Below are 26,850 nucleotides of genomic sequence, written 5' to 3' on the forward strand. Positions count from 1 at the left end.
AGATTCATCTGGAGCCAAAATACAACTTTTAAAATTACAATTCCACAGCAGATAAAGTGAAATGGGGGGTGGGAATGCAACTTTCTGAACACGCTCTGCCTCCGTCTCAAGTAGACGGTGGAAACGCTGCTACTGCGCATGCACACCACCGCCGCGGTAAATAGTTGATTTGTTCTGCACTTGCACGAGTCATGACTCCCAGTCCACGTTCCCCCGGAACTTGGTGGTTCTACCTGTTTTATCGGGTGACCAACCTGACAAAACAGGTAAGAACCATCTATCCCGACCAGTTTGTCGCTTACAAAGAAACAATTACGTGAAGTTACAAATGGGAAAATGAACATAATTCAGCGACGTGGTAGTTTTATTGTTGAGAATCACCCTGGAGTAGCAATCCAAATGTGTCATCTGTCCATGTGAACGTCTGCATAGTCGCCATTGTTAAGGTTTATCGCGTGTCGTACTCTGCAAGCATGTCATTATAAAAATAAACAACAGCACTGACTAGTGGCCCAACAAGAAAACTACATCAGCCCTTCTGCTGTTTCCATGTAAACAGAGATCATTTAAAAAAAATTCTGAAAGGAAAACACAAAAACTATCCGTTATCACTTGAGACATTGTCGTGTTAATGGGGCAGTAAGCTAACCATCATTACCTACCTTGGATTATCACGATGGGTATGAGGGGATTCAAAGGCAGATATTTTAAAGACATCATGACCTAAAACCAAGTCTGTAAATGTGAGTTTTGAAGAGCTTTCTGAGGAAAGGTACAGATCCTACAGTCAGAAAGACCGTGTCCGAGGATCTAAAGCTGCTCGTCTTTGGATGGCATCAATAACTGCAGCAGGCCTGGACAGTGGCGTTTCTATCTGTGAAGACTTGGTGGGGCAAGATTTTATTTAAGGTCGGGTGACAGCACTGAATTTCAAAGTAAAGTGGGTGCACAACTTTTTAGCCACAACATTATAACAACCATATCGGCGCTGAGCCAATAAAAATGATGAGCCTTGGAGATCAAACACACAAAACAAACAAATTCAATTAAAAATAAATAAATAAATAAAAGTAGTGAATTTTGGGAATTGAACTGGGTCATGTTGCTTCAAAGACAGAAGTTCTACTGCTGGACCACCAGTTAAGCTGCATAACTATGAGATTCTTAGAACATCTTGGTCACTTCATCACAGTTTACCACCAGTTGCTTTCAGTTTCTCCACTAATGTAAGAGTTTCAAACTAATCGACCGAATTCATTTTGGTTCTTAACTGTCTGTTAGCTCTCGCTGCTCACCACCTGACATTTGTTCCGATTCTGTGAAGCTCCGCCTCCATCAGCACCAGCCAATCAGCTCTGAGCATCTAAATGATGTTGTTCGTGAGGCTTCAGGCTTCAAGCTCCACGAGGCATTAAAATCACGTGAACTGAATGAACGGAGCCACAGCCTGAGCGTGCGCACTTACACTTTACTGCATGCAATACACACTGCATGGTGACGGAGGGGCGAGCCCCACTAATGCACCATCGGTGTGGATCAGGAGGAAACAACCTGAAGCAGCAAGAGGAGACCAATAACCAGGGAGTTCAGTCCTCACACAGTAATTATGCTCTATAGGAGGAAGTTTTATTCACAGACAAGAAAATATTGTAGATAATCTTAAAGAATTAATAACCTACATTAGATGCAGTCCTTTCTGATGACACCAGGTGGGGCTCAGCCCCACCTGCCCCTAATGACCAGTCGCCACTGGGCCTGGATGTGCTTTGAAAGTTGTACGGAGCATTTCAGAGCCCAGTGGAAAATGGACAAGAGGGCAATGTTTCAGGCTGTAGCCCCCAGACCATGGAACGGCATGCCCCTGTCCCTCCGCACTCTTCAATTCCACAAACTCTTTTAAAAAGCATCTGAAAACGTTTTTACTTAAGCAAGCTTTTAGCTAAATATTTCCCTCACTTTTACTGTATTTTTATATAATTTGGTTGTTCTGTCTTACGCCCCTCATTCCATGTACAGCACTTTGTGATTTTTATCTATGAAAAGCGCTTTATAAATAAATCTTACGTACTTAATGTGGAGAAGCTGTGAAGTGATGATGTCTGTTAAAGCCTGGCTGCTGAGGCAGTTCAAGAGAGGTGAGAAGCAATAAATAAGCTCTGCAGGCAGTCTCAATCTAACAGTCCAGCCAGGAATATGAGTCTCTTACAAAATAAGAAAGAGAAAGAAAATAATCTTGAAAATATAGCATTTTTAACAGTTTTAACTGTTTTGGTTCATTCTCACTAACTTGCATGTTTTAAAAAAACAACAAAAAACATAGTTTAAGCTGAAATTTAAACATTGTGACCCATTTCAGTTGTTTAAATGATAAAAAAAATTTTTTTAGTCCTTTCTGGCAATTGCACAATTTTTTTTTACATTTTCCCCTTACACTTTTTGTGAGTTTTAGGTATTTTTGCCATATTTACAAATTGTTTAAGATTAAGATATCTTTATGTACATACAACGAAGTCATGTTGGCAATCTTAACAGTGATAATGGGCAATGAAAGTCACAACTGTACATATGACAAGTAAAACCAAATAAAGATTAATATATACACAGCTATTAGCCCGGGTGTATGAACAGTAAGGTGCTTACATCCATTTTAGCCATTTCATTTTATTATGCTGTGTTTAGCAATTTTTTGTTTTTTTGCCATTTTGGGCAAATAGAAATGAGTCTGAGTCTGTTGTGTAAAGTAAGATGTTTATAAAGGTAAAATTCAGTGAAAGGTCCATGAAGCCACGACAGAGGGGCTGGAGAGCCTCGTGGCTCCAGGTTAACTAATGACCCTAATAGCATGTGTTGTGATGTCTTGTTAGTGGCTGGCCGTATGTCCAGGGTGCATCCTGCTTTCGTCCATTGTGAGCTGGGATTGAAAAGCATAAAGTGCTATTAAAGATGGATGGGTAAAGGTAATGCGACGATTAAAATGATAATGGCAGTTTGACAGGTGCAAATGCGGTCATGAGCGTTGGCTCGTCTTCTGCGCTGACATGAAATGTACTATACAAGAAGGCATATCCCTGAAAGAAAAAATCATGGAATGCAAGTAAAATCGACGCACAACAGATGTAAAGGAGCAAGCTGCATATTATATTTGCAAAATATCTGTGCTTCCGTGAGCAATATTGTGACCTGCCAATGGAGGTTTTATCAGTGAGGGAAAACTGTGTACTGAACAGCTAAAAGCATTATACTTAGAATGAATTTGTTTACCAATTCTTTATCCTTCTTTAGGGGTTAATAAAAAGTCTTTTTTTTTTTTCTAAATTTCAATTCTTACTTGAGAGCTGCGCGGTGGAGCAGTGGTTAGCGCTCTGGCTGCTACTACACATTTGCCTCGTGGTAAATAATACTTCTCCACATGCATAATAACAACAGTGGGGAAGTCCAGAGTGGCACGACTCCCAGTCCATATTCTCCGAGAGGATTTTCTTTCACGGGGTACAGTATTGAGAAGTTCTCACAGAGTGAATGTGCACTCAGCTGCTTTATGTCTACGCATGTGGCTCTCATTTGTGCTTTTGGCAGGGACACGTCGTCATTCTATACAGAAAACATGCAAATCTTTGGCCTTATTCATGGCCACCAATTAAACATGTATGAGTTCGGTGTGTGGGATTAGTTGGGCGAACAAGAATGCAAACCAGGAACAAGTTTCACAGAAAGTTCGAACCCACAAAATGTCTCGTTTAAAAGCCAGCTGCAGATTGAAGGTATGGTGCCGGTGCACTTACCCGGGTACGGCACGTGGAACCAGGGGGAGTTTGTCACGGCGTCCAGGCTGATGTCGGTCCGGGCCGAGAAGCCGTACGAATCGGATTTGGAGGGCAGGACGTCAAAGATGGTCAGCAAGAAGCAGATCAGCCAGCCACCGCACATCCCGAATAACGCCTGGAGTCGGACATCAATATCAGATAGACATCTATATGTGAAGATTCTTCATGCTAAACTCCAACATTACCTGACAGCCACCAACTTTGATTAAGCTGTTAGATAGCTATTAAGCTTAGAGATTATTATCTAGTTTACATAAAAAAAAAAAACAATTGTTCTGTCCACCTTAACCTGAGAGCAAAACTTATTATTGAAGAAGGGGTAGGAATAAATATGTTGTACCTCTTCTTACCCCTTTTCAGACATGTTGAATGTGTATATACACACACACACTCTGTATTATGTATATCGTTAGACATGTTTGGATTGAATTAATGCTAAAATAAATAAACAAGAAAAAGCTGCCGTGTGCGAATCACCTCTACTTTCTGTTCTTTATGAACTTTAAGGTTAAAGTTTCTAAACAATGCCAGATAGAGGCCCCTGCATACTCCCAAAAGAACCCAGAAGAACCAGAAGAAAGTTCGGCAGTGACTTATTACTTGTTTTTAAAAGTAACTAAGTTGGAATACAAGTAACTTTTTAGTTACTTTCAGCAGCTGCCAACACCCCCCACCGTCTCAACATAAAAAAGGAAACCGGTTTTGCGAAAAACTAAAAAAAAAAGGGGGCGGGGCTTCCTGCCAATATAAAAAATTACAAAAACAGTGTAACATCTCTGCAGTTGTGTTCTTGTTGCAATGATATGGTTTTGTGATTATGTTTGTTAGTTCCTATTTATTTGTGTCCCCTGAACGCACCATTACAGGGAGCTGCCCCGTGATTGGCTGAGAGTGGACAGGTGAGCGTGCAGACACACTGCATGCGTCCAGTTCTGTTTAATAATAAAGAGGCTTTTCAGACAAGAAACTCGTCCTGCGGGACGCTACAATAGTAACGCACAGTGACTTGGGGAAGTAACTGTAATCTACTGGTTTGGAAATAGCAGATTACTCATTACTGAAAAAAGTGTTCATATGTGACTTATTTGTTACTTCAAATGGTTTCAGAAATACATTTCGCTGAACTGTTTCAGTAATAAAAGAAAAAGTTTGTGCGATGTTAGTCCGGAGTAATTCACACTGTCACAAAAGTCACATTGCTGAAAGATTTCGGGACCTTCACACTCCAAATCTGCATTTATACACTTGGAAGAGACTTTACGTCAAGCAGCGGCCACGTCACCAGACGGACCAGTCGACACTCTGTGTTGCTCAGATGTCCCGCCAACGTAGCCTGAGGCCTGGGCTGGAGCCTGAGCGTGACGTTAACGTGTCAGCAGCAGAAAACCTGTGCCTTGATTGTTTTCTTTGTCTCTGTCTTCAAACGGGGGATTTACCTAAAGAACCCCATTGATTGTCTTTCTTTAATGTTTCCCCATCAAGCCCCCTTCGCTGAATGAAGCTCCCATTCTCTTCAATCCTATAATGCGTGCACTTCGACACACCGCAGGCACTCGTGAATCTGGATTTGAATGTTTCTGCACAGGAATGTGTGTGTTGAACGCCGTGGAGAAGTCCTAGTGTACCTCGAGGGCACAAACCCTGTCAGCAGTGTCAACTTGTGCTTTGATGTGACCCTGACAGCTCATCCAGCAGGAGCCGCTGAAGATAAATGATTTGCTTTACGTGCCGTGAAGCAAATTATGCTTCCTTCATGATTGGGGGATGAACACACACGTTTACTGCTGGATGGAGGCTAACCTCCGACAGTGTGTATTTGATTAAGAGTAGAAATCACGTCAGTGACAAAAAACAACCGGTGAACAGCTACGAATATTAAAACTACCGTTGGGGTTAACATGTTGGAAGTCTTTGCAAATTTGTTGTGATATTTAACGAAAATACAAAGGTGTCAAAAATCTCAAAAGTCCAACTGAATGCTGAGCTATTTCAGAGTTTCCTCCTCTGTGGTTCAGACTCTGCATCTTATTAAGTTTTCATCTTCACTATTCTAATAAAAGTTCAAGGGGAAGGGAAACGTTTTTGAATCGTCTCCTAGAAAACGTCCAAGCGACTAATATAATGATGGCTGAAAGTTGCCTCGTGTATTTCTATGATGAAGTCATCCGTGTCATGGATCTTGCGCAAACGCAGAGGCACACGGCAATAAAGTTCATTAAAGCTTCAGGCTGAAGGGAAGGTGTCTTGAAGGGATAATCCGTCAGGCAAGTCCAAAAACACAAAAACATCAAACACAAAGAGAAACACAAGGAATCACAAAGAAAAAAAGTGGGATGCCTTGACACGAAGCTACCAAGATAACCTGGCGCAGACCCGTGAGGTGGAATGGGTTTACATACACTGGGGAAGGGAGGACACAGCACAGGTGTGACACATTAACAGACCTAGAACAGGCACTTGGTTGAGCGCAAACCTTCGCCAACGCCACATTTGTCACCATGGAAACCAAGGGATGGTAGTCACGATAAGAGAGAGGACAGACAGTACGGACAAGTGTGCAGCGACGGAGATGAGACAAGTGAGAATCGAAATAAAACAGGAAGGGACAAACAGGTGAGACTTTCAGGGGACCTGCCAGTCGGCTTTATTCCTTCAGCTTGTGTCTAACTGGCAAATACCACTACGATCCTGTTAACATGAATAATCAACCGAGCAGATCATAAAAGATGTTGACAAGTGTTTGGCGAAGCTGAATAGTGGAGGTTGTAAAACCGAGTTATTTGTGGTACTCCCTTGCCAAAGGTAATCAACACGAAACACCGGACGGCCCAAACCCCTTCAACCTGTAGCTATGGTGAAAGTTCTTCAGCCACAGTGCTGACACAGAGCTGATAGAATTTGAGATTCACGATGCTAACACAGAGAAGCGTTTTGACTGCTAATTTTCCCCATTGTCAAGTTTTTCTTTACACATTTAACATCATTTATCATGTCTTCAAGAGGAATCAGACTCCTCTGCTGTCCGAAACAACAGTCACCGTAATACCAAAATAAAATAATTTCTTCTATGAAGTTCAGCAGTCAAAACTCCCTGTCAGGTAGTGCAGATTCAATGCGTAGCATCGATCTACTCAGTTGCTCGCTGCGTACTGTACCGTACGCCGAGGGGCGGATCTTACTGTGTGCTGCACGTCACATGAGCTCCAGCTTGCTGTTAGTGAGAGTATCAGTCATATTTGGATCCTGTTCAGCAAGAGCAAGCCCCGAAAAACTCTTCAGCATGTAGCACAGAACAAAATCCTCCTGGACCCACTGATCAGGGAAACTAATGAGCGACCTCGGCTAAACTCTGCTGGTCCAAATGTCTCCGGTGATGAAGTTGCTGCAGTTTTACGACCTAACTTACTCCTCCTCTTCATATTTTGGCAGAACAGATTTTACAGTCGGTCGTACTTTTGTCATTCTCAATCATGTTAAAGAGCCTCCAAACAGCAGACGTCACTCGTGCTCTCGCTCTTTTGTACTTGCGAGGAACGTTGCTGATGCCTGAGGTCACGTAGCACACTCGCCGGGTTGTATCAGGGACCTGTAACGAGTACGAGTACTTCGTGCAGTGTCGGAATCGATACCCCATTCTGGTATCGGTATCAATGCATTAAATCTATATTTAAATTCAAAATATTACTAAATCATCACAATCGGGCCCCTTTGGGGAAAATGTAACATATTGGCTCCTTTTTAAGTCATCCAGCATGGTTTGGGTGTCCATCCATAAATTATGGGTGTCCAAAATGGATTTGGGAGTGGGGGGGGGCTCTCAAGAGTAGTATATTTCCTTTTCCAATTTAATTTTGGAAGAAAAAAATTAGATAGATCATAGGTCCATGTAATTATTACCACTTGTGTGGAATCTACAGATATAATTCCTCAGCATCTGGGAAAGGAAAATCCTCCTCTCTGCTTTAGCATTTGAACGCACCAGGATGAATCAGGGAATTACAAACCAATCAGGGGCCGCCCTTCAAAAGGTATAAACCACATGGTATCAACTGACCAATCACGTTGCTCGTTACTGGGCGTTAATACAAAACCGGAAGTCGGTTGTGCGTTGTGTTCTAGCTCGCTATAACTCGCTATATTTCTGCAAAAAAAAAAGATGAATTCAGGCAAAATTAGACGGTGATGTAGAGAGTAATGTGAATAATTCCCTTCACAAGTAGTGATGGGAATTATACACATTACTTAGGGTCTTTGAGCAACACCTCCACTATTTCTTCGGCCGTCTTTTCCAAAAATTGACCGTCCAAATGACGGCTGGACGGCTCGCTGCCACAAACCACGTCACCCATGTTTCCACCGACCAGTATTTGAATGTGGACTCACTCAGTCTCTCATCTCACCTGGATTTCTGCCTTTCCTGTGATAATTAACACAGAAACTCAATGTCGACTGTCAGGGAGATGAAATGAACTGAGGACCAAACAAATAAATGTCAAATAAATGTTTATTTTCCATGTTTTTTTTATATATGTCCTTGACCCTTGCGATCGGCCAATTATCCACCATCTGTTTTGATTAGTGTTTGTGGTAATAAGCTCATAAAATATGAAGAAATGCTTCACTTTATCAAACGTGTTCTGTTGACCCCTCCATCCTCCCTGCAGGTTTTTCTCGCAGGCTTCTTCATCGTAAACTGGATGAGTTCAAGTTCAAAATAGCCCTTGTTGTGGATTTCTTACAATATCTGCTTAATGCTGCTTGAAACCACAAACATTTATCTCCTGCTGAATGCTTTCACATGTTTCCAGTGATTTATTTTCACCCGATTCGACAGGAATGCTCTGGGAGTTCTTGACCTGAGCTCATCCCGTACACAGATCCTCAAGTATTATTTCCTCCTTCAAGCTGACGTGCAGATATATATCGAACACAGGTACAAACATCTTCATTTTAACCACAACCCCCCCCCCCCACACACACACACACAATAAAACGTGTCACTCAGTTCACGCAGGTTGTGAAATTTCAAAGTAGCCTATGCGTGTGTCTTTTGCCGCAATATAGCATGAAAGTCAGAATGAGATAAGAACATTGTAAAACCACAGATGTATATGATTTGCATTTTCAAGCCTTTAAATTGTTAATTCAAGTCAAAGTGGACTGAAAGGATATTGCTTGATTCCAGATGTGGTCTTCAAAGAGCATGTTTCATTATGGACGTGAGTTTTGACAGAAGACAACATGGTCATAAACTGTTTTTATGGGGGGTCAAATTGCATCACTTCCTCTCCATCCCCCTCTGGACAATGAAGTAAAAGCGGGATGAAGCGGCACGTAGGGTACCCGTGTGGTTCGACTGACTCACAGAGAAGAGTTTGAAGAGTGGGTACTGGAAGACCTTCCACTTCTTATCCTTGTACGCGATCATCGGGACGTCGACTTTGCTGAGATACTGCGAGAACAGGAGGATGAGGCAGACGGTGCTGCGGGAACACATCAGACAACGACGGGATGAGTCAGTCGCTCTCATTCCCCTGCAGGCTCAGCCGTTACTTACACACACTTTCATACATCACGGTCCGAACGAGTGAAAACTTGTCATTGTACACGGCATGCGCGCCTGCAACACATGATACTTAAAAAGTTCTGTGTAAGTGGGAGTTGTCGGGCCTCTGTCTTTGAATGGCTTTTCATGCTGGGAGTGAAAACAACGTCGGGGTACGGTGAGCGACGTCTGCCGTCATTTGTCATTACTTGGATGGGAACGTCCGCGCGTCGGTGAAGCCTCATTTTGCGAAGTTAAGGGTAGTTTCTTTATTATTTCATTCCTTGCTTGTTTTATTTGAATACATCTTGCCTTCTTGCAGCTTCATTGTGATCTGAGCAAGTCACTCCAATCCAAATCAAATATTTTGACTGCAGCGAGAAGGCCCATCCCTCTCGACATACCACAGCAGCAGCAAAGTCAATCTAAACACTTAATAAGGTTTTCCATAGGTCAGAGAGGAGAGGGGAAAAAAATAAAAAATAAAAAAAGACCCGGGAGATGGTGATGTGATACTGGGAGGAAGAGCATGCAGTGTGATGGATATGGTTGTCTATTTTAGCTATATGAAAGTAACAACTCCAGCAGAAAGGTTGGGATTGTGTATCATTATGTACATTATGTTACAAACTATTTAAAAAAAAAATGTATGTACATACTGGAGTACATAGTACATACTTGTATTTATGTGAGAAACACTGAAAAGTACAAATTATGAAAAAGGAACCCAGTCAAGTTGATGATCACGATTGGTCTTTTAGGTGGAATAGAATCATGAAAACCTTTTAAATCCATCATCTGTCGACACATTTCATCATTGCAAAACAGCAAGGCAAACGTTCGGCCGATATTACGTCTAAAAAAACATAGAAAGAATCATTTGTTTGAGTTGAACCCAGGTTCATGTGGGTGAAGTAAAAGTGACAGGCTCATTTGTGAGGGCAACCTTTGTTTTGTCTTCTTCCATCCATCTTCTGCAGACGACAACATGGACAGGTCACCTGTCCATCGCAGGACAAACCAGCGGAGTAGCCAGCGGAGAAGAGGCATGAGGGACGACATGCAGGCGCTAATTAAACCCATTCATTTATTCATGCTGCTGCTGCTTCAGTTTGCAGTTTTGAAATCATTCGCCGGTTTTTCCTCACAAAATATGCATTAAGCTCTAATTTCATCCAGTGCTTCAATCAAGCCAAAATTCTTTGTAACTTTAGCCTGATGCGCCACCATTATTTCTCCCCCCGTGAGCTTATCTTTGTGTATATTGTATTATATTGCATTATATTGCATTATATATATATTTTTTTTCTTTTTCTTTTCTTACATAAAATGATAAACCTATAATGCAAACGTTTAAATCTAAGTTTTGAACAAAATGCTGACTCACAGTAAAATGTGCACAGTGACTTCAAGTGGTTGAATCAGTCCTCATTTCTCCCATGACTCAGCGTGCCTCATGACAAACCTGGCCTGACTCATGCGAGCTGAATCACAATAAGACACGCGTGACTTGTACTCTGATGTATGGTGGGATGTCTTTTACTGTCGAGACTCCTGCGAGGTGGGGCGGGGGAGAAACGGGCCGCCGCTGAGGCTAAGTCGGCTGTGACTGATTACCGTCCACATACGGCACCGGGGGTTGGATGGCGCAGGACCGTTTAAAACCCACAAGGATTACTCGATGTAATGGCTTTAGTCTGCATTATGTGGAGATGGCAGCAGTAAATGAAGACAGATTTCCTGGTGTCGGGTCGGAGTGCAAAAAAAAACAGAAGGAGAGAAGATTTTCTGGAAGAATGACTTACAGTCAAAGCAGATGTCGAGTTGAAGTGAATTTACAGCAGATGTCACTGTTTTGATGGGGAAACAATTTGGGTGCAAACAGGCACATGAATACTAAATGAATTGGCTGTGCAGAGACACGGGAATTACATTTTGTTGGCTTGAGTCGAGAGGACTTTTCTTTCTTTTTTTTTTAGAAACATTATTTTTTCCCTTTGTCTGTATCTTATTATGCTGCACTATATAATGCGATACAGCACTGTGAACACACTCTAGGAAACAAGTAATAATCTGTTTGGACAAGTCGATTTTTAGCTGTGGCTGTTGTTTTCAGACATCCACTTTTTATTACTACATGTTTCCTTCGCTCTTGATCTCAATGTGTCACTACAATAGCTCAGTATCAAAGAAAACAACAATGGCCTTAGACTAAGGATGGGCAAAAAGAAACCTCATCCTGACTACCATAACACTGAACTTCTTCTACCAGTTAGACAGGAAGTCTGATGAAAAAGACTTATTGTTGGGCTCTAATCTTAATCAACAGACATGCATGTGATATCACCCTGAAATAAACTCGTTTTAAACGAAACCAGGTTCAGACTTGGCTTCTCCTTTGGTGAGACTGATCTTATGTGACAAGCTAAGAAGTTTTTTCCCCGATAGGCGTCATGCCTCCTGTAGCAAGTCATCTTTCAAATCCCCGTCTCCCCCTCGCCCAGTGTGAACGTGTCCTGGCCTGATCCTGTGACTGTAGTGATGAAGGTGCAGTGAAAGATACGCCATATCACCAAAATGAAACTCTGCGAGGTCAGGGTGGGCTTGGTCTTTGACCTTGACCACCAACATCAAATCAGCCTATTCTGGCTCAGGACTCAGCATGTGTGACGAGACGCGCGACATTCCTTCAAGGCTCTGAGGGGATGTTAAAGAACGAGACAAACAGCTGGACAAAGCGAGGACATAGTGTCTCCGGGCTCTGGAGGCAATTAAGTCAATCACTGAAATGTCTGGTCTGGTTGAAACTGTATTTTCACCCAAAAGTTAAGAGCTCATTTACAGCAGTGACCTTGGTTTTTCATTTGTTGTTTATTATGGCAGGTGAAAATGGAAAACTTTTGTTGGATTCCAGGTTTTCGTTTACGCAACGACGGCGCTCGGAGTAGCTGAAGACGCAACTTTTTGAAAACAGCTCCCAAGGTGGAACTTTTTGAAAACGTTCCGACTTGTGCAACCCTGATCCTTTATTTGTGTGTGTAAGGCGGTCTTCACTCGTCGGTGTGCGGTGGGAAGCTGGATCCGGGTGGAGGCCGCGCTGGAGGCTCATCTGTGTGCGTTCCCCTGCTGGTGTGGCAAGATGGTGTTTCCAGCCTTGTCTGCACTCCCCGCTGGCTCCTGTCTCATTGTTTGATTTCATTATATCCTGCAGTGTTAACAAACAGCGCTGATTTTGGGGTCATGCCCTCCGGGGGACGGCTGCACTGCGGCTCGGGTTTGAATAGTTTATTAAACGTAGCGTTTCTTCCTTTTGGGCGCCTCAAAACAACAGTTCCCTCTTTAAGAATGGAGGACAGCATTCTCCCTTCTTCTTTTAATACTTGGCATTTCTTCCATTAGTCAAATATTTGTTCTATTTTGTTCCTATTCCAGTGGGGATTAGTCGTGTTTTTAATTTTGCTTTATTTCACAGTTGCTTTTCTCCTACCTGCGCAGTGCTCGGGTAATAAGTTGCTGGCTCTTCTTCTTTATTTTTTTTCTCATTTGGTCTCTCTGCTGCCAGTGAAGGCCCCATTCGTTTGCATTTCTTTAGACTCACCAGAACTGGACTATAACAGAACTCTCAAGCTCTTGATTGGACGTCAATCGGAACATCTTGGAAACCGAACTCCTCCTCCTGTTGGTGGCATATTGGTGCAGGATATGCTTCCATGTCACTCTTTAAGTTTCTGATTACAAAACCGAGAGCCTCGATGGCGATAGTTTCTCTTGTTTTCACTGGCTTATGTGTGATAACCAGGGTGTGATGTTTTAGATTGGAATGGGGCCAGACAAAATATAATGACACATGTTTCAGACATGTTAACTGAAGTTAACTGAACAAAAGAAAGAAGAAAAGCAAAAGTCAATATAGCAGGTAAGAACAAACGCTTGAGGCGATACGGACCACTCATTCACTGCAATCAAAGGATGAATAAAAAAGAAAAGAGTGAGAAGTGGGTTTTGACACTTCCGTAGGTCTCGAGAGGCCCGCTCCAATTTCCTGGAAAAAAGAAAAGAAATTCAACTCACAGAGCAGCAATTCCCCAGTGACCGCCGGACTTCTTTCCAGCTTCGATGAACAGCGACAGGCCGATGAGGTTGATGGTTGGAGCGATCGCCAGGGGGCCAATGAATCTGAGCACGAGGCCCACCAAGCCGGAGAAACCGAGGACGATCTGCAGCAGAGACGACACCAGGATGGCTCCCTGGATCTGTGCGAAGGGAAGAAAAGCTGAGAAATCCTGCACATGTCCCACTGCTCCGCTTCAGATTAGAGAAAATCTTCTAAAGAAAAAAGGAAAGGGATTACCCGGTATTTAAGCTTTTTTTTTTCTTTTTTTGCATCAGACAGATATTACTGATTTATGTTTGTGCACCCTCTATTGATTTCATTAGAGTTCAATTTAAAGCCCATTATTGTTTACTATACCAAAGTGTTACCATCCACAGACCAGAACTGAAACTCAAAGTTCGGTTTTATATGCAGAGGACAGTGTCATGTCTCATTTCACAAACAACACTGTCAGGCAGAATCCTCTCTCTTTTCTTGCCGTTTGAAATACAGCAGGAGCTCCACTCTCATTCATTGATACACGTATAAAACCATTTGGGGCCAAACTCCTTCCTATGTGGAATAGAACTGGTAAAGGAAATGGGCTTATATTCTTTGAACGCTTAGGTGTTCCTTTTATCGTCATTATAATCAAGTTTACTTGAACTTCAGACATGTTGAACTTGCTCTGTACCTTCTCTTTGTTCTTGGACTGGAAAAAGCTGATGGTTGGACGATTGGGTCGAATTGAAACTTTCCAAACTTTGTCACATTTTGTCTTTGGCCATTGGTGGTGTGGTGAGTCATCCATCCGAGAGGCTTAGAGCTGATTCGCTTGATTGCATTCAAACAACGACTCCAGCTAAACTTTACAAATTGGTTTCTTTTTCTTAATCGAACTTCAGACTTTTTCTTTTTTTTTCTTCTTTTTTCTAAATTAGTGTTTCAAATCTCTTGGCATATTAGTCAAGGAACACTCTCGGTGTTACAGTGTTAAAATTAGGAAATAGATAAACACTGGGCCTGAAGCTTTCATTAATTTTACAGGCACAGGACACGTATTTTCAAAACTGGTGTCAAAGGGACAAAAAGCAAGTGTGTTATCGTTGCTAATTTTGTGATCAGATATAGTTACTTGCCCAATAAAGGGTCAATGGATTTCCTAAATAGATTAGACACCAGCTGTAATGTGGACAAATGTCAACATTTTAATACCTATATCAGGGAAATATGACAATGCAGGATATTTCTGGAGACACGGACACGCCAGGAAAGTCAGCCGCGGTGACGAGGAGCGATCTATCACTGTGCTGGGTCAGTCAAAACATAGGAAGAATGAAAATTTACTGCTGCACATGTGGGGAAAACCTTGTTCAACCCGCCCAAGTGGCTTATAATTTCTGTCACACGTCCGTTTATGAGTCACCACCTGAGGCTTTGTCTTCAAACACAAAACCAAATCCCATTTACCCCCTCATTAGAGACAGCTATAAAGTCACGAATCAAGTGAAATACTTTTCTGCGTGGTAATGCATGTATGCAGAGCTTCATCAATCTCCGTAGGAAAGCTATTTGAAGGTGGTGCCCGCTATTACTGTAAATGTCACTCTATAAAATCTGCGACTGTGTGAGTGGAAGGGAAAGCAGCAGGTTTCGCCAATAAAGGCAGGCTACACCGAAATGAGACAGTTCACACGCTGAGTCAGTCACAGATGGGGGTAACGGGCTTTAGGAACAACTTCATGCCTCAAAGCTAAGATCAACCACAAAGAGTAGAAAAAGAATCATTTAACGAAGGGCCTGTTTACACGTCAACAGTGTTGTTGTGCTTTGGGTATAATAATGTGTTTTGAGAAGAAGAATGAAGTCATAAAGATGTGATCACCTGTGAATGAGATAGCCTTACGGAGCATGCTGCCATGGAGACTGTGTGAACATGCCATTTGAACACGATAGTGAATTTTTCAAACCAGAGGCTTATATTTGTGCATGTATTTATTATTTTTTTTTTTTAAGAGTTCCCATCCCCCAGTTTTCTTTCCTGTGACAGTGGATCTCTTACATACCTCGCGTATCCGCGACATCCAGACCTCGTCAGAGTTTTCCGACTGCAGCGGGCTGGTGCCGTTCTGCATCTGTACGGACATCATCACGGGGCCGCTGGGCGCCGGGCACTGCCACTTTGGCAGAGCGAGGATGGCCAGGGTGGGGGTGATGAAGCTGAAGGTTCCTCCCTGAAGGATCGGCAGCCTGCAAATCGGTGAGACGTCAGTGCTGCTCGAAGGAAGGCAGAAAGGACACAGCCTCAACTCTGAAGGCACAAATTATACAAAGTTCCTTTGTCGTGTTTGGCATCGAGCTTCAATATTCAAAATGATCATTTTCCTTTTTTTCGGGAATCGTTATTTTTCATCAAAAACCCTGCCGATCCAAATGTCTTCTGGTGTTTAAGTTGCTGGTGTTGAACAAACGATCTTTTACATCCTCTTGTAAGTAAGTTTTGTCGTTCTCATCGATATAGAAAAAATAAATAAAAGTCATCAAACCGCAGACATCTCTCTTGTTTACCTGCGGGCAACGTTGCTGATGCATGATATCACGTAATACTCGCCAGGTTGTATCAGGTTACTTTTTACTACGATGAGGAGTATGATTACCCTGCGCAGTATCAACTGGTATCAGTGCATAATTAACAATTTTGGTGACTTTTAAGTTGAAATTTCATCATAGCTGTGTGCATTGTGACATGTATAGATGCTGTTTGTTTGTTTTTCTATTTTTGTATGAGAAATATTTCTCACATAAATTAAATAAATCAGACATAGTAGTATTTTCATTTATCCTCACAAATGACTGGTGGACGAATCACTTTCCAAGAGGATTTAATTCTTTACTTTTCTGTATTTATAGTTTGCCTGATGGACCCTGAACCTATTCAGGATGAATAAAGATGCAAACCTGGTTAACATATTGTTTAAAATCAACGTTTGCACAAAGTGGTGTGGACTCTGCATGTATACAGCGGGAAATATGTTCTCTTCCTTCATTGCCTTGATGCGGACACACATTATTTTGCCTCCATGACTTTGTGTGGGCTTGTGCATCGTGTGAAAAGTGCAATAAAAATAAAGATTATGTTTCTTATTATACAAAGTCAGAGCGTTTTGCTGGGATCCTTCTCGGTCCCTTTGAGCTTTTTGCCAAACTGTGTAGGTTGGGAACCGTTGCGCACTGCAGTGTACTGTCGTGAACTGCACAGCTGCAACAATTCCCACATAAATGTGCATTTTGGAGAAATTCCTGCACAGAGGTCCACTTGAGAAGGGATTACGGGAATCAAAGCTCCAATCCGAACACTAACCCTACGGGGATCTCACATCCCAATCATAAAAGGAAAGGCTCGCCAACACTTGTAAATCTTACAACTCAGTCAGTTGGAGTGACAGAGAAAAGTCTGACTCACACTTTAACTCTAAGTGAACCACTCAGCACTCTTTGAATGAACCCCAGGTCTTGCCAAGGCATGAATATTGTGATTGACAAGCGCTAATACGTAAACTTCAACTGTAAACACTGACAGGGACAGTGCGGCCCTGGTACACCTACCACTTAACCTGCTGTAAATCCTGACTCACACCCGTACTTCAACGAACAGCACAAACACACACACAAACACACACACACACACACACACACACACACACACACACACACACACACACACACACACACACACACACACACACACACACACACACACACACACACACACACACACACTGTGTGTTTGTTACTTTCTCTTGTTTTACTTTCATCAATTTGCTGCAGGTTGTTCTCAACCATTGGTACTAACTTGACTCACTCTAACACCACGACCACAGTCTGCACCCAAAGTCCCTGTAATGAGTCAAAACCTTGACGTGTGTCCACACACTGGCCTGCTCGTTGATGTATTGCAGACATTTTCAAACTCGACGATGCCAAGGCCCACTTGAATATCATAAGCTTTTCTGAGGCCCGCCCAAGACCAAAATCTAAAACCTGATTGAAACACCAGACAGAAGATAATTTATTCTGCAATATGAACATGGACTAATGGAAATGTAGTGCTTTTCTAATTATGCATCCAGATGAACGAAATCTGATTTGCACTTCTTTCAACAGAATCATTGTTCTGCGCAGTCCATCGCAGCTGGTCTGTTGGAGTCATTTTATTTTATAAGTCCACAAATGTCCACAGGATCTCACCCACATCCAAGTAACATTTATTTCAGAAACACATGGAACCAATTAGGTGCAAACACTGATTAGAAATCAGTCATCACACGTCTGCATTTTCACAGTATTCAGCCCAGGCGTCAAGGAAATAACTGGGTAAAATATCTGGACCCTCTTTACTTCTCTCCTTTCGATCAGAGGTCACACTATCCCTGCTTGTTTTTAAAAGCAACCAAGTTAGATTACAAGTAACTCTTTAGTTACTTTCAGCAGCTGGAGACAACAACCCCCACCGTCTCAACATAAAAATGACAACCGCTTTTGCCAAAAGCTCAGTTCTGATCACTGCCTGGCCTCCTGCTGATACATATTTTAACCTTTGGTCGACATTCCTTTTTTGTATTTATATCTGACTCACGCTTTAATTATCAGATTGTTACTATTACTGGTGTTTATTTACCTGGTGATGTAGTTGTCATCTGTTGTTGCATTATTTATCTATTTATTTGCACGTCCTGCTCTATGCGAACTTTTAATTGACCAACACTGGACCTGACACAGTGGCGGCCTGGTTAGAGGTCAGAGCGGCTGACTTGGGATCAGAAGTTTGTAGGTTCGATCGCCACTGTGGACCGGTCACCACTGTGTGGGTCCCCGAGCATGACCCTTGACCCCCCCCAACGCCCACCCCCCACCCCCAAAAGCGCCTGAGCATGCTGTAATGTGGCCCCACATCTGTACCCTAGAAATAGGATTAGTCAGGGTGGAAAAATAAATTTCCCCAAGGGGATAATAAAGTTTCATTAGAGCAGGGTTGTCAAACTAATTTGACTTCAGGGGCCACATGCGGCACAATTTGATCTCAAGTGTACGAGACCGGTTAACATTAACGTCATAGTACATACATGATGTGATCACAAAAAACTCAAACTTGTCTAAAATGTAGACACATTTCAACATCTGTGTCGAAATCCTGATCACTTGAACCGACTCATCACACAATACAAAGTAAAGTCAAATAAATATTGAGCTGTTAAATTTCAACACAACATCTCCACTGCTCACTGATTTATCTTATTCATATTCCCATAACACTTTAACTATCATGCTAACTTCCTAAACTCATTCGTGACCTTACGAGTAAATATATATCCTAAAAAAAAAAAACAAGGAAGCAATGAATTTTGGGTGCAGCAAAGCAGGTCGGACCCCTCAAGTGTACTGTGCTCTATTTTTTCAGGCCCCAAGAGCACAAATAGAGATTTGTAGTTCAGCCACTTAACCATGACAACGAAATCTACTTGACCCTCATACTCACCTATGGAACTTTGCGATCTGTTTTTCGATTATTTAAAAGAGTAAACTACAGACACAAGCAATTAGCTCTTGTTTTTTTGTTTTTTTTTGTTTTCCAAATCATCCAATAATGAATTTGTTTGTTGTGTGGGTGGGACGGATCTTGTAATCCGTCCAATCATAAGCGACACTTTTCGTATTGATGAGAACATTGGGAAATATGTCTTTGCATTTCTCAATTTTTTTTTTTTGTGTCACTCACTGATGGCAAATATTGTTTACACGACAACGTTTCAAGTGAAAACACATTATTTGGGCATTTTCGTTTCATAAATATTTTCCGTTTACGTGGCAACTTTTCGAAAAACGATGTTCATTTACCCCGAAAACAATGTAGTTAGCATGCCGGGCCACCAGTTGGTGCTGTTGAGATTTATTTTTTTATTTGTTTGTTATGAAACGACACACACACACGCTCGCAGAGAACAATATGTGATAAAGTTTAACAATGGTTAAGACAGACCAGCAAGGTGTTAGGTTGTTATTACGACTGACTCTTAAACATAATACCCCAAAAACACAATGAAAGTTTTGCATTTTCACTTGAAAACATTGTTGTGTAAACAGGCGTTAAATCAGAAGGTCAGTTCTGACCGTCTTTGACGAAATGCACCACAAATTCAATTGACTACAATATTCTTGAAGACTCGAATTATTACAATTCAGATGACTGAATTATGGACGACACTAAAACAAAACTACCACTGCCTGGATCAGTGCAATGCCGTCTCACCGTGTCCCAACAGCTGTTTGCAGCAGCGTGCACATCCCCGACACAAAGAATATGGTGGAGATGAGCTGGCTTTTGGCCACGTTGTTGTCCTTGATGCACAGCGGCTCGGCCAGGATCAGCGGGATGGCGATGATGCCGCCGAAAGCCAGGATGTAATGCTGCGGAAAATTAAAAAAAAACATCCCCGCAAGTGTTAGAACTAGAGGAAAGGAACCGGCCGCACGTAGGGAGCAAATCAGGGTTAATTGATGGCTTTGGAAAAACTTTGGGACTGATCATTTGTTTTCTGTGAATGAAATAAAAGACACAAAACAAGAATTGATTTTCAAGTCAATTATCAGCACAGATGTTCTAATTGGAAAAGTGAGATTCATTGCACACCCAGTTTAATTTTCTGATTTCATTGTTTATTTGATAGATTCGACATATCCTTTACCAGGGGCAGCAAAGCACCCAGAGCATGATGGTACCTCCACCATGCTTTACAGTTGGCCCGCTACAATACATTACATTACTGGTGTAATTTGGTTTGCTGAAGTGTGTTATTTGTTTCCTTTATGTGCCTTCATTTCCGTAGTTATATAATTACTGGCCTTGGCAACTCAGCCTAAATTTATTTCCATGTTCACCGTGACGTTTTTAACCTTCTAACATTTCTATCATTGAGTGTTTTTTTTACTCCTCAAGTGTGTTGAGAGGAGTTTTTTTTTTTTGTTGTTGTTGTTTTTTTTTATTTCAATTTCTTATTCACATCAAGTTACAAAATCCAGCCAGATACTGTTAAGCAGACTTTGGGAAACTGCCGCTCCTGAATTGTCCACAGGGGTTGCACTATTTCTTCAAGAGTAATGAATATATTATTGTGAGTGAAGTAGCACTGCAGCACACTGTGAGGTGAGGTTGTAACAACATGCTCGCTGAAAGCTGAAGAAATAATGTGTTTTGAGAAGCGACAGGCTTTTGCCAACACTAACATTAATAATATCATTAATTTACGAGGATTTTACATATTTCTACAAATTTGGGCAGTGGAATCATTTGTTGAACTTAATGGATAATGTATATATAATAAATTAATTAATGTATATATAATAGGCAGTGATGTAGTCCAGAATATATGCAGGTATACGATGTATATCCACTTATTTTTCAGTCTACAATGCATACACACAATTCCTAATCGCCCCGATGCATCACTCTGCAATACCTGTGAGCCAGATTTCCTTTTTATCTTTTCCTAGGATGATGAAGCCATGACCCACGCTAATGTAAATATCTGTTTATGAGGGCTGACGAGCCAATCGGAGGCAGAGTAAGGTGCTGTGAATATTGCTAACCGATACATAAAATCTTGTGTTCTAAAAAAAAATGGCATTCCTGGAGTGCTTTAAATGTATGCAAAAATCCAGGGTAGGCCCACTTCTCCAGGGACCAATACACCACTGATAATGAGGAGACAGTACTGGCTGCTCATTTTTTTGTTGAAAATTTCACTCTATTCGACTGTATTTGTCATTGAAACTTTCTTAAGTTTTGGCAATAAGAAATTAAAGAAATAAAAAAATTGATCCATATTCAAAGGTCCAGTTTAGGCCCAGATGAAATGGGGCCATATGTGGTCCCAGGTCCAGTAACGGTTGACACTTACGCAGCCCTTGTTTACACATTAAGGTTATATATATATATATATATATATATATATATATATATATATATATATATACATATATATACAATATATGGAGAACAATATGCTGCAAACATTATTAATGGAAAGTGCAAGGACATTGGTATTAACAGACGATGAAGCTGGATTACTTTTCAGGGTAACTCTCAACTATGTAACCACCAAGTCCCTGGAGAATATGGATTGAGAGTCATGACACTCCATTGTTGTTCTTCTTCATCTACTCGTGCATGTCGGCTTCTTTTTCTTTTTTACCACAGACATGGTGTCCATGTGCAGTGGTAGGAGACGTGGTGAGCCCAAGCATTTTCACAAAGTTCCACTTTGGGAGCCGTTTACAAAAAACGGCTTTTTCAGTAGCGCTGAGCTCCGTTGTTGTGTAAACGGACACCCAGAACGCAACGAAAGTTGGCATTTTCACTTGAAATCTTTGCTTTGTCAAGATGTAGAAAAAAAAAGAAAAGATGTCCAGGGAACATCTGAACACTTTGACACGGAGATTCGTTGATGCCACCAACAGGGCTTTCATGTCTTTTTGTTGACGACTGACAGTCTTTGGATTTGCGTCTGTTGAACCCACCATTTCTGATGCTCTGTGACACCGAACTACGTTCACTCACTGGAAGGAAGTCACTGTCCACCGAGGACCTTTAGGCGCCGACTTCCTTTCTGACATCACAAGTACAGGGCCAACCTATGTAATTATGATGGCGCGGTGCCACTATCAACACAGCCCTGTTTGTCAGCGTGTTTACAAGTAAACATGGCGACTAATGAGTGGTGTGTCGGTTTCATGTGTTTATGGGCACAATACTGGAAAATGAAGGTAATGTGTCATTTGGGCTGACGGAGGCGTGAGGTCAAGCATTATATGCTTGCTCCTAAAAAGCTTCAATTCAGAGCTTTGACCATCTCGACAAGGGAATGCGGGAATGTGTGTGTGCTGACAGGGTTGAGGGAGGTAGGGTGGGGGGGGGGGTTACGGGCTTGCTATTGATTCGAAAGAATTTCAAGAAGGGGGGGGGGGGGGGGGCTATGAATTAAAGACAGATGTTAATAGGTCTCACAAGATTTATGAGGGTTTTTTTTTTTTTTTTTTTTTCAAACTTACAACTCGTATATGTCAACAACAGATGTCCGGGGTCAGTTTAATGGTGCACGGTAGTGAGGAGGATTTATTTCCAGCCAAACTTTATATCAAACGCTGACAGAAAGGTTCCACTTTTCAGCTGCATAAACCTCCGGGTGTTTAGCGCACAGGTAAGGTAATCTGTTACAATCACCAGTTACCCGTTGAAGAATATAATCAGTAAATTACTCTGACTGCCATAAAATGAATATATAGAAATAGTTTTCATTACTTTTGGATTACTTTAAAACCAGTCATATAGAGACAAGAGAGTGCTGGAGATCTGTCACTTGTTTGAGTGTATTTCTTTCAAGAAACATTTAACATGAACAGAGACACTGAAAGCCCAAAGAATTTCTAAATCGGGTGGCACTATGTTGAATTCAATTTATAAAATCATAAAAAATTCTCAGTGAGCTTTTTGAATGAAGGATCCTTCACCGAGGAGAAGGACTGAACATCAATAGTAAGAAATCCAAATGCAAGTCTGTCGACAACACTGTGGGACAGTCAGGTTTTGCCTGTTTGATGGGACGATGCCGGGCCTCTGGTCCTCTGGGCAAATCGTTATTCAGCTGTTTTCATGAATGGGATCACAGTTTGTGACAATATTAATTATCTCTGTATCAGAAACTCTATGTAAACTGGCTCGAAAAAGTCTGTCAAAACTTCTGAGAAGGTGCTTTTTAGCACCAATAACTAACAAATCGCATCTATTAATATTGTGAATTTGGATCTAAAATTGTAATTTTCAAAATTTCTAAATGCATGGAAACCCTCTAAAGCGTAGAGCTGCATAAAGTCTTTGTCTAAAGTCTGATGAATGAGTGTCGATTGCGAGTGTTTTGCCGTCTTTCAAAGGTCCACTGAGTGAACATTGCAGTTCCCAGAGCTTAGACAGTGAAATGAGATTACTTACTCATCAGCAGGTAAACATGTCAGTTTCTGGTTTATGATTTGAATTAATGTGATATTCCAGCTGTGAGGCCCAAATAAAAACACCGGGAGGGTAAAGTCCTCTTCTGCCGCTCTTCGCACAGGGCATAGGTTGATGACGTGCCCATGAGCAAACGTTTGCTCTAGCTCGCTGGGTTTCTGTGTATTTCTGCGTATAATAGCTGTGGACGTTTCTTTAAGAGGAGTCCTGGGATGTTGGCAGAGAGCTTGCACTGTGAAGTTCAACGCGTTCACAGATGTCAAGTCAAAGCGATGTTGGTTTATTATCCAGCGGTGAACGCGTTGTTAGTGCAGGTGCTTCTGTCACTGTCCCATTCTGTTGGTTTTGTGTCATCAAGCGTCGCACTGCGCGTGCACTGTCACGCTTCTGTTGTTGATCAATTTTGATTTTAAAATGTGTTCTTCCTAAGAAATGCTTCTTTAAAAAAAACAAAAAAAAACCACTAGTGATTGGATTACACTTCTTTTTTTTTGTTCCTGTGCTGTAATGGATTCCATATTTTTTTTTTTTTACGGAACGCCATTGCATGCACTCCATTACTCCCCCAAGCCTGAAAGGACAGTGACACAAATACATTTTTGATCACCATGTTCTGCTTATTCTCACCACGTTTCCAAACCTTAGATATGATGGGAAAAGTAAGCATTCAAATCCCTGTAAGGTTCTTTTAAGGTGACGGAAATGTCTCCACCCTACGTCTTTTCCGAAACCCACCATCTGACCGTGCTTGGCACAGCAGACCCGTGATAAATAAACCTGTTCATTTATTGCCTCTTGTTGCGTCCACCGTGGAACAGCCGTGAGCCAGAGGTGTTACGCTTCCAGGCCAGTCGGCGGATGTCAGTGATCTCTCCGATGGCCTGGAGCGTTGCCTTCAAACCTGGCAAGCATGCTCATCTTAACACGAAGGGGAGGAAGCTCAACACATGAGACAAAGATATGTCATGAGAGTCTGTTTGGTTTTCTGGTTGGCAGATGTGACCAGCCAGTAATTTCATTGGTGAAAAAGTGAAAAACTTTCACAAGCTGAGGGAGCGAGTAACACCTGTTCACGGCATGTTGCCTTTGTAGCAGGAACACATAATAGTCACTAAAATGTCTTGAAAACGGTGCCATGTGACTCCAATGAGTGACTCATACCTGACATAAAATTAGCAGCTTTTGCACGTCGACCATTTGGCATCTTTTAGTCTTCTTTTAATGTATCCAATGGGTTTTATCTTTCATTTTTTTTTATAGTTTAGAAACGTTCCATGTCCTTGCTTTAAATACTAGTTAAACTAATATCTGTCTGTTAGTGGATGCCATATTGCAAAAATACTAAATAGATAAAAACTAATATTGCACAGGGGTGTGGATATATGTACGCACGCACATATACATGTACGCTTGTCTCCCCAGGCGAGACATACATGTATGTCTCGCCTGGGGTCTCACCGGGGCGTGTTTGGGTGGCTCCTTCTGCCTCCTTCACTCGCCTTCTCCTCCTCCCTCCCGCCCCCTGTTGCCCTCACCCTCCTCCTCTTTTCCCCTTCCCTTGGGGGGCCTGGGGCTCTCCTCGATGCGTGGGGGCGGCTAGGATCCTGGGCGTCGCATCCTGTGACCTGTGGCCTGAGGTGGTGACGGTCTGGGGGGCCCTGCCACACCTGGACAGGACCTCGGGACTCTTTTGGTAGCCCTACCTGCAGGGGTGAAAATCACTCCGACTCTTGACGAGACCTACGGACTGCAGAATCCCCACCTATGATGATCACTGATTCTCCGAGAACTCGGCGAGATGGAAATGTGAAACCGAGGTGTAAAAAAAAAAAAAGAAGAAAAAAAGACGAATAAAAGAAACGTTCCTCCAACGTCCCATCAACAACATCTAATATCTTTCAGTCTTTCTTTAGCTTTTGGCTTAGTGCCAACACTTAATCAAGGAGAAAACGGTGGCCGTGTTTAACATATATAGTCTCAGCAGTCCGAGTGGGCCATGGAAAAGGCCTCCACACATTTGAGAGAAACTCGTGTACAACACTGGGTGTCTGACAAAAACCACCAGCCTTGGATTGAAGGAAGACTGAGCCACAAACCGAGGTCCCGTTCACATAATGATTCAAGTGAAAAGGCGTCGTTTTTTTCGCGTTTACACAGCAATGTCCATTTACCCGAAAACTGCACTGCTGAAAAAGGTTTTGGTTGTATTTGTAATGAAACCACACACTCATGCACATGGAGAACTACACAATATAAACATTACAATGGCGAGTCCAGAGACATTCGTATGGACGGACGAGGAAGTTGGATTGCTATCACGGCGACTCTCAACTAAAACTACCACGTCCCAGGAGAATATGGACTGGGAGGCTGCCATTGTTGTTATTGTCCAGCTACTATTCATTGCGGCCGAGTTGCGTATGCACAGCAGCAGTTCTTCAGAAAGGTTGCGTTTCACCCGTTTCCATGGAGACAGAGTCGGCCCATTTTCCAAAACTTTTTATTTTGTTTGTTTGTTTTGTAAATGGTCCCTCCTGTCATTTTCTAACAAGGAACCTCTAAATATAAATTAAGTGAGCTCTTATTTCTCTGCAAAACTAGATTACACAGTGATCTGCATCTCAGCCACAAGTATACAGTATACAAACATAATTTGTCTAAAGTAAACTAACACCATACAAACAATTCTGAAATTCAGCGCTTTTATGAACCACAGCTGACATTAACTGTGCTCCTTAAAAACTGAACATTTTGGTTGACGACTCCAAAGAGACATAATTGAAGTCAGGAGATCGGACACATAAAGATCAAGCAATGATTGAACTTGAGACTGTTTTTGTTATTCACAAGAAGGATCTGCTCATGTGAATCACAAAACAAGAGCGACTGATTGGCCCCCATAAAGAGATTGAGATTTTACAGATTTGTAGGTATTTGCTCATCCAGTCCCAAAAGCTTTGAACTGAACAGTCTCATATTCAGACAGTTAATTGTTGTTTCCCTCAGCCAGACCTTAAGTATGTCAAAGTTTCAAAAGCCTGAGGAGAGAATGCCCAAGACTGTGAGGAGGATAACTGTTGGTTGTAAACCGGTCAGATGACATCAATTACTTCTTAGTTGTCTGGGAGAATTGAGGTTTGGATTCAATAAAATGAGGGCGTGCGCCAGCCTGATAACCCTGACGCCCTCTGGCATTCACATGGAGTGGCTGGGGAACTGTGAGATGCAATATCAAGATGAGACAAATGCGCGGAGTTACAGCTCCCACATCTGTCCACTGTTACGACTCTGACGTAAAAGTATATTTACTTTGTTTCGCTCTTCCTCT

At 42.0% G+C, this 26,850-nt stretch overlaps 1 protein-coding gene across 1 annotated transcript in view; it reads right to left on the bottom strand.

Moving 5' to 3' along the window:
- The window catches only part of LOC308116520 (solute carrier family 23 member 1), a gene marked incomplete at both ends in the record, with an annotated part of 79,562 nt that overhangs the window by 25,825 nt on the left and 26,887 nt on the right, over nucleotides 1–26,850 (bottom strand). The window contains 6 exons of the mRNA XM_080474769.1: nucleotides 3,783–3,939; nucleotides 9,190–9,307; nucleotides 13,441–13,622; nucleotides 15,529–15,712; nucleotides 19,770–19,927; nucleotides 25,022–25,225. Coding sequence (XP_080330895.1) covers nucleotides 3,783–3,939; nucleotides 9,190–9,307; nucleotides 13,441–13,622; nucleotides 15,529–15,712; nucleotides 19,770–19,927; nucleotides 25,022–25,225 — 1,003 coding nt within the window. The remainder of the gene's footprint in view (nucleotides 1–3,782; nucleotides 3,940–9,189; nucleotides 9,308–13,440; nucleotides 13,623–15,528; nucleotides 15,713–19,769; nucleotides 19,928–25,021; nucleotides 25,226–26,850) is intronic.

This window comes from Lipophrys pholis (assembly GCF_963383615.2).
Source record: "Lipophrys pholis genome assembly, chromosome: 11".
Classification (NCBI taxonomy): domain Eukaryota; kingdom Metazoa; phylum Chordata; class Actinopteri; order Blenniiformes; family Blenniidae; genus Lipophrys; species Lipophrys pholis.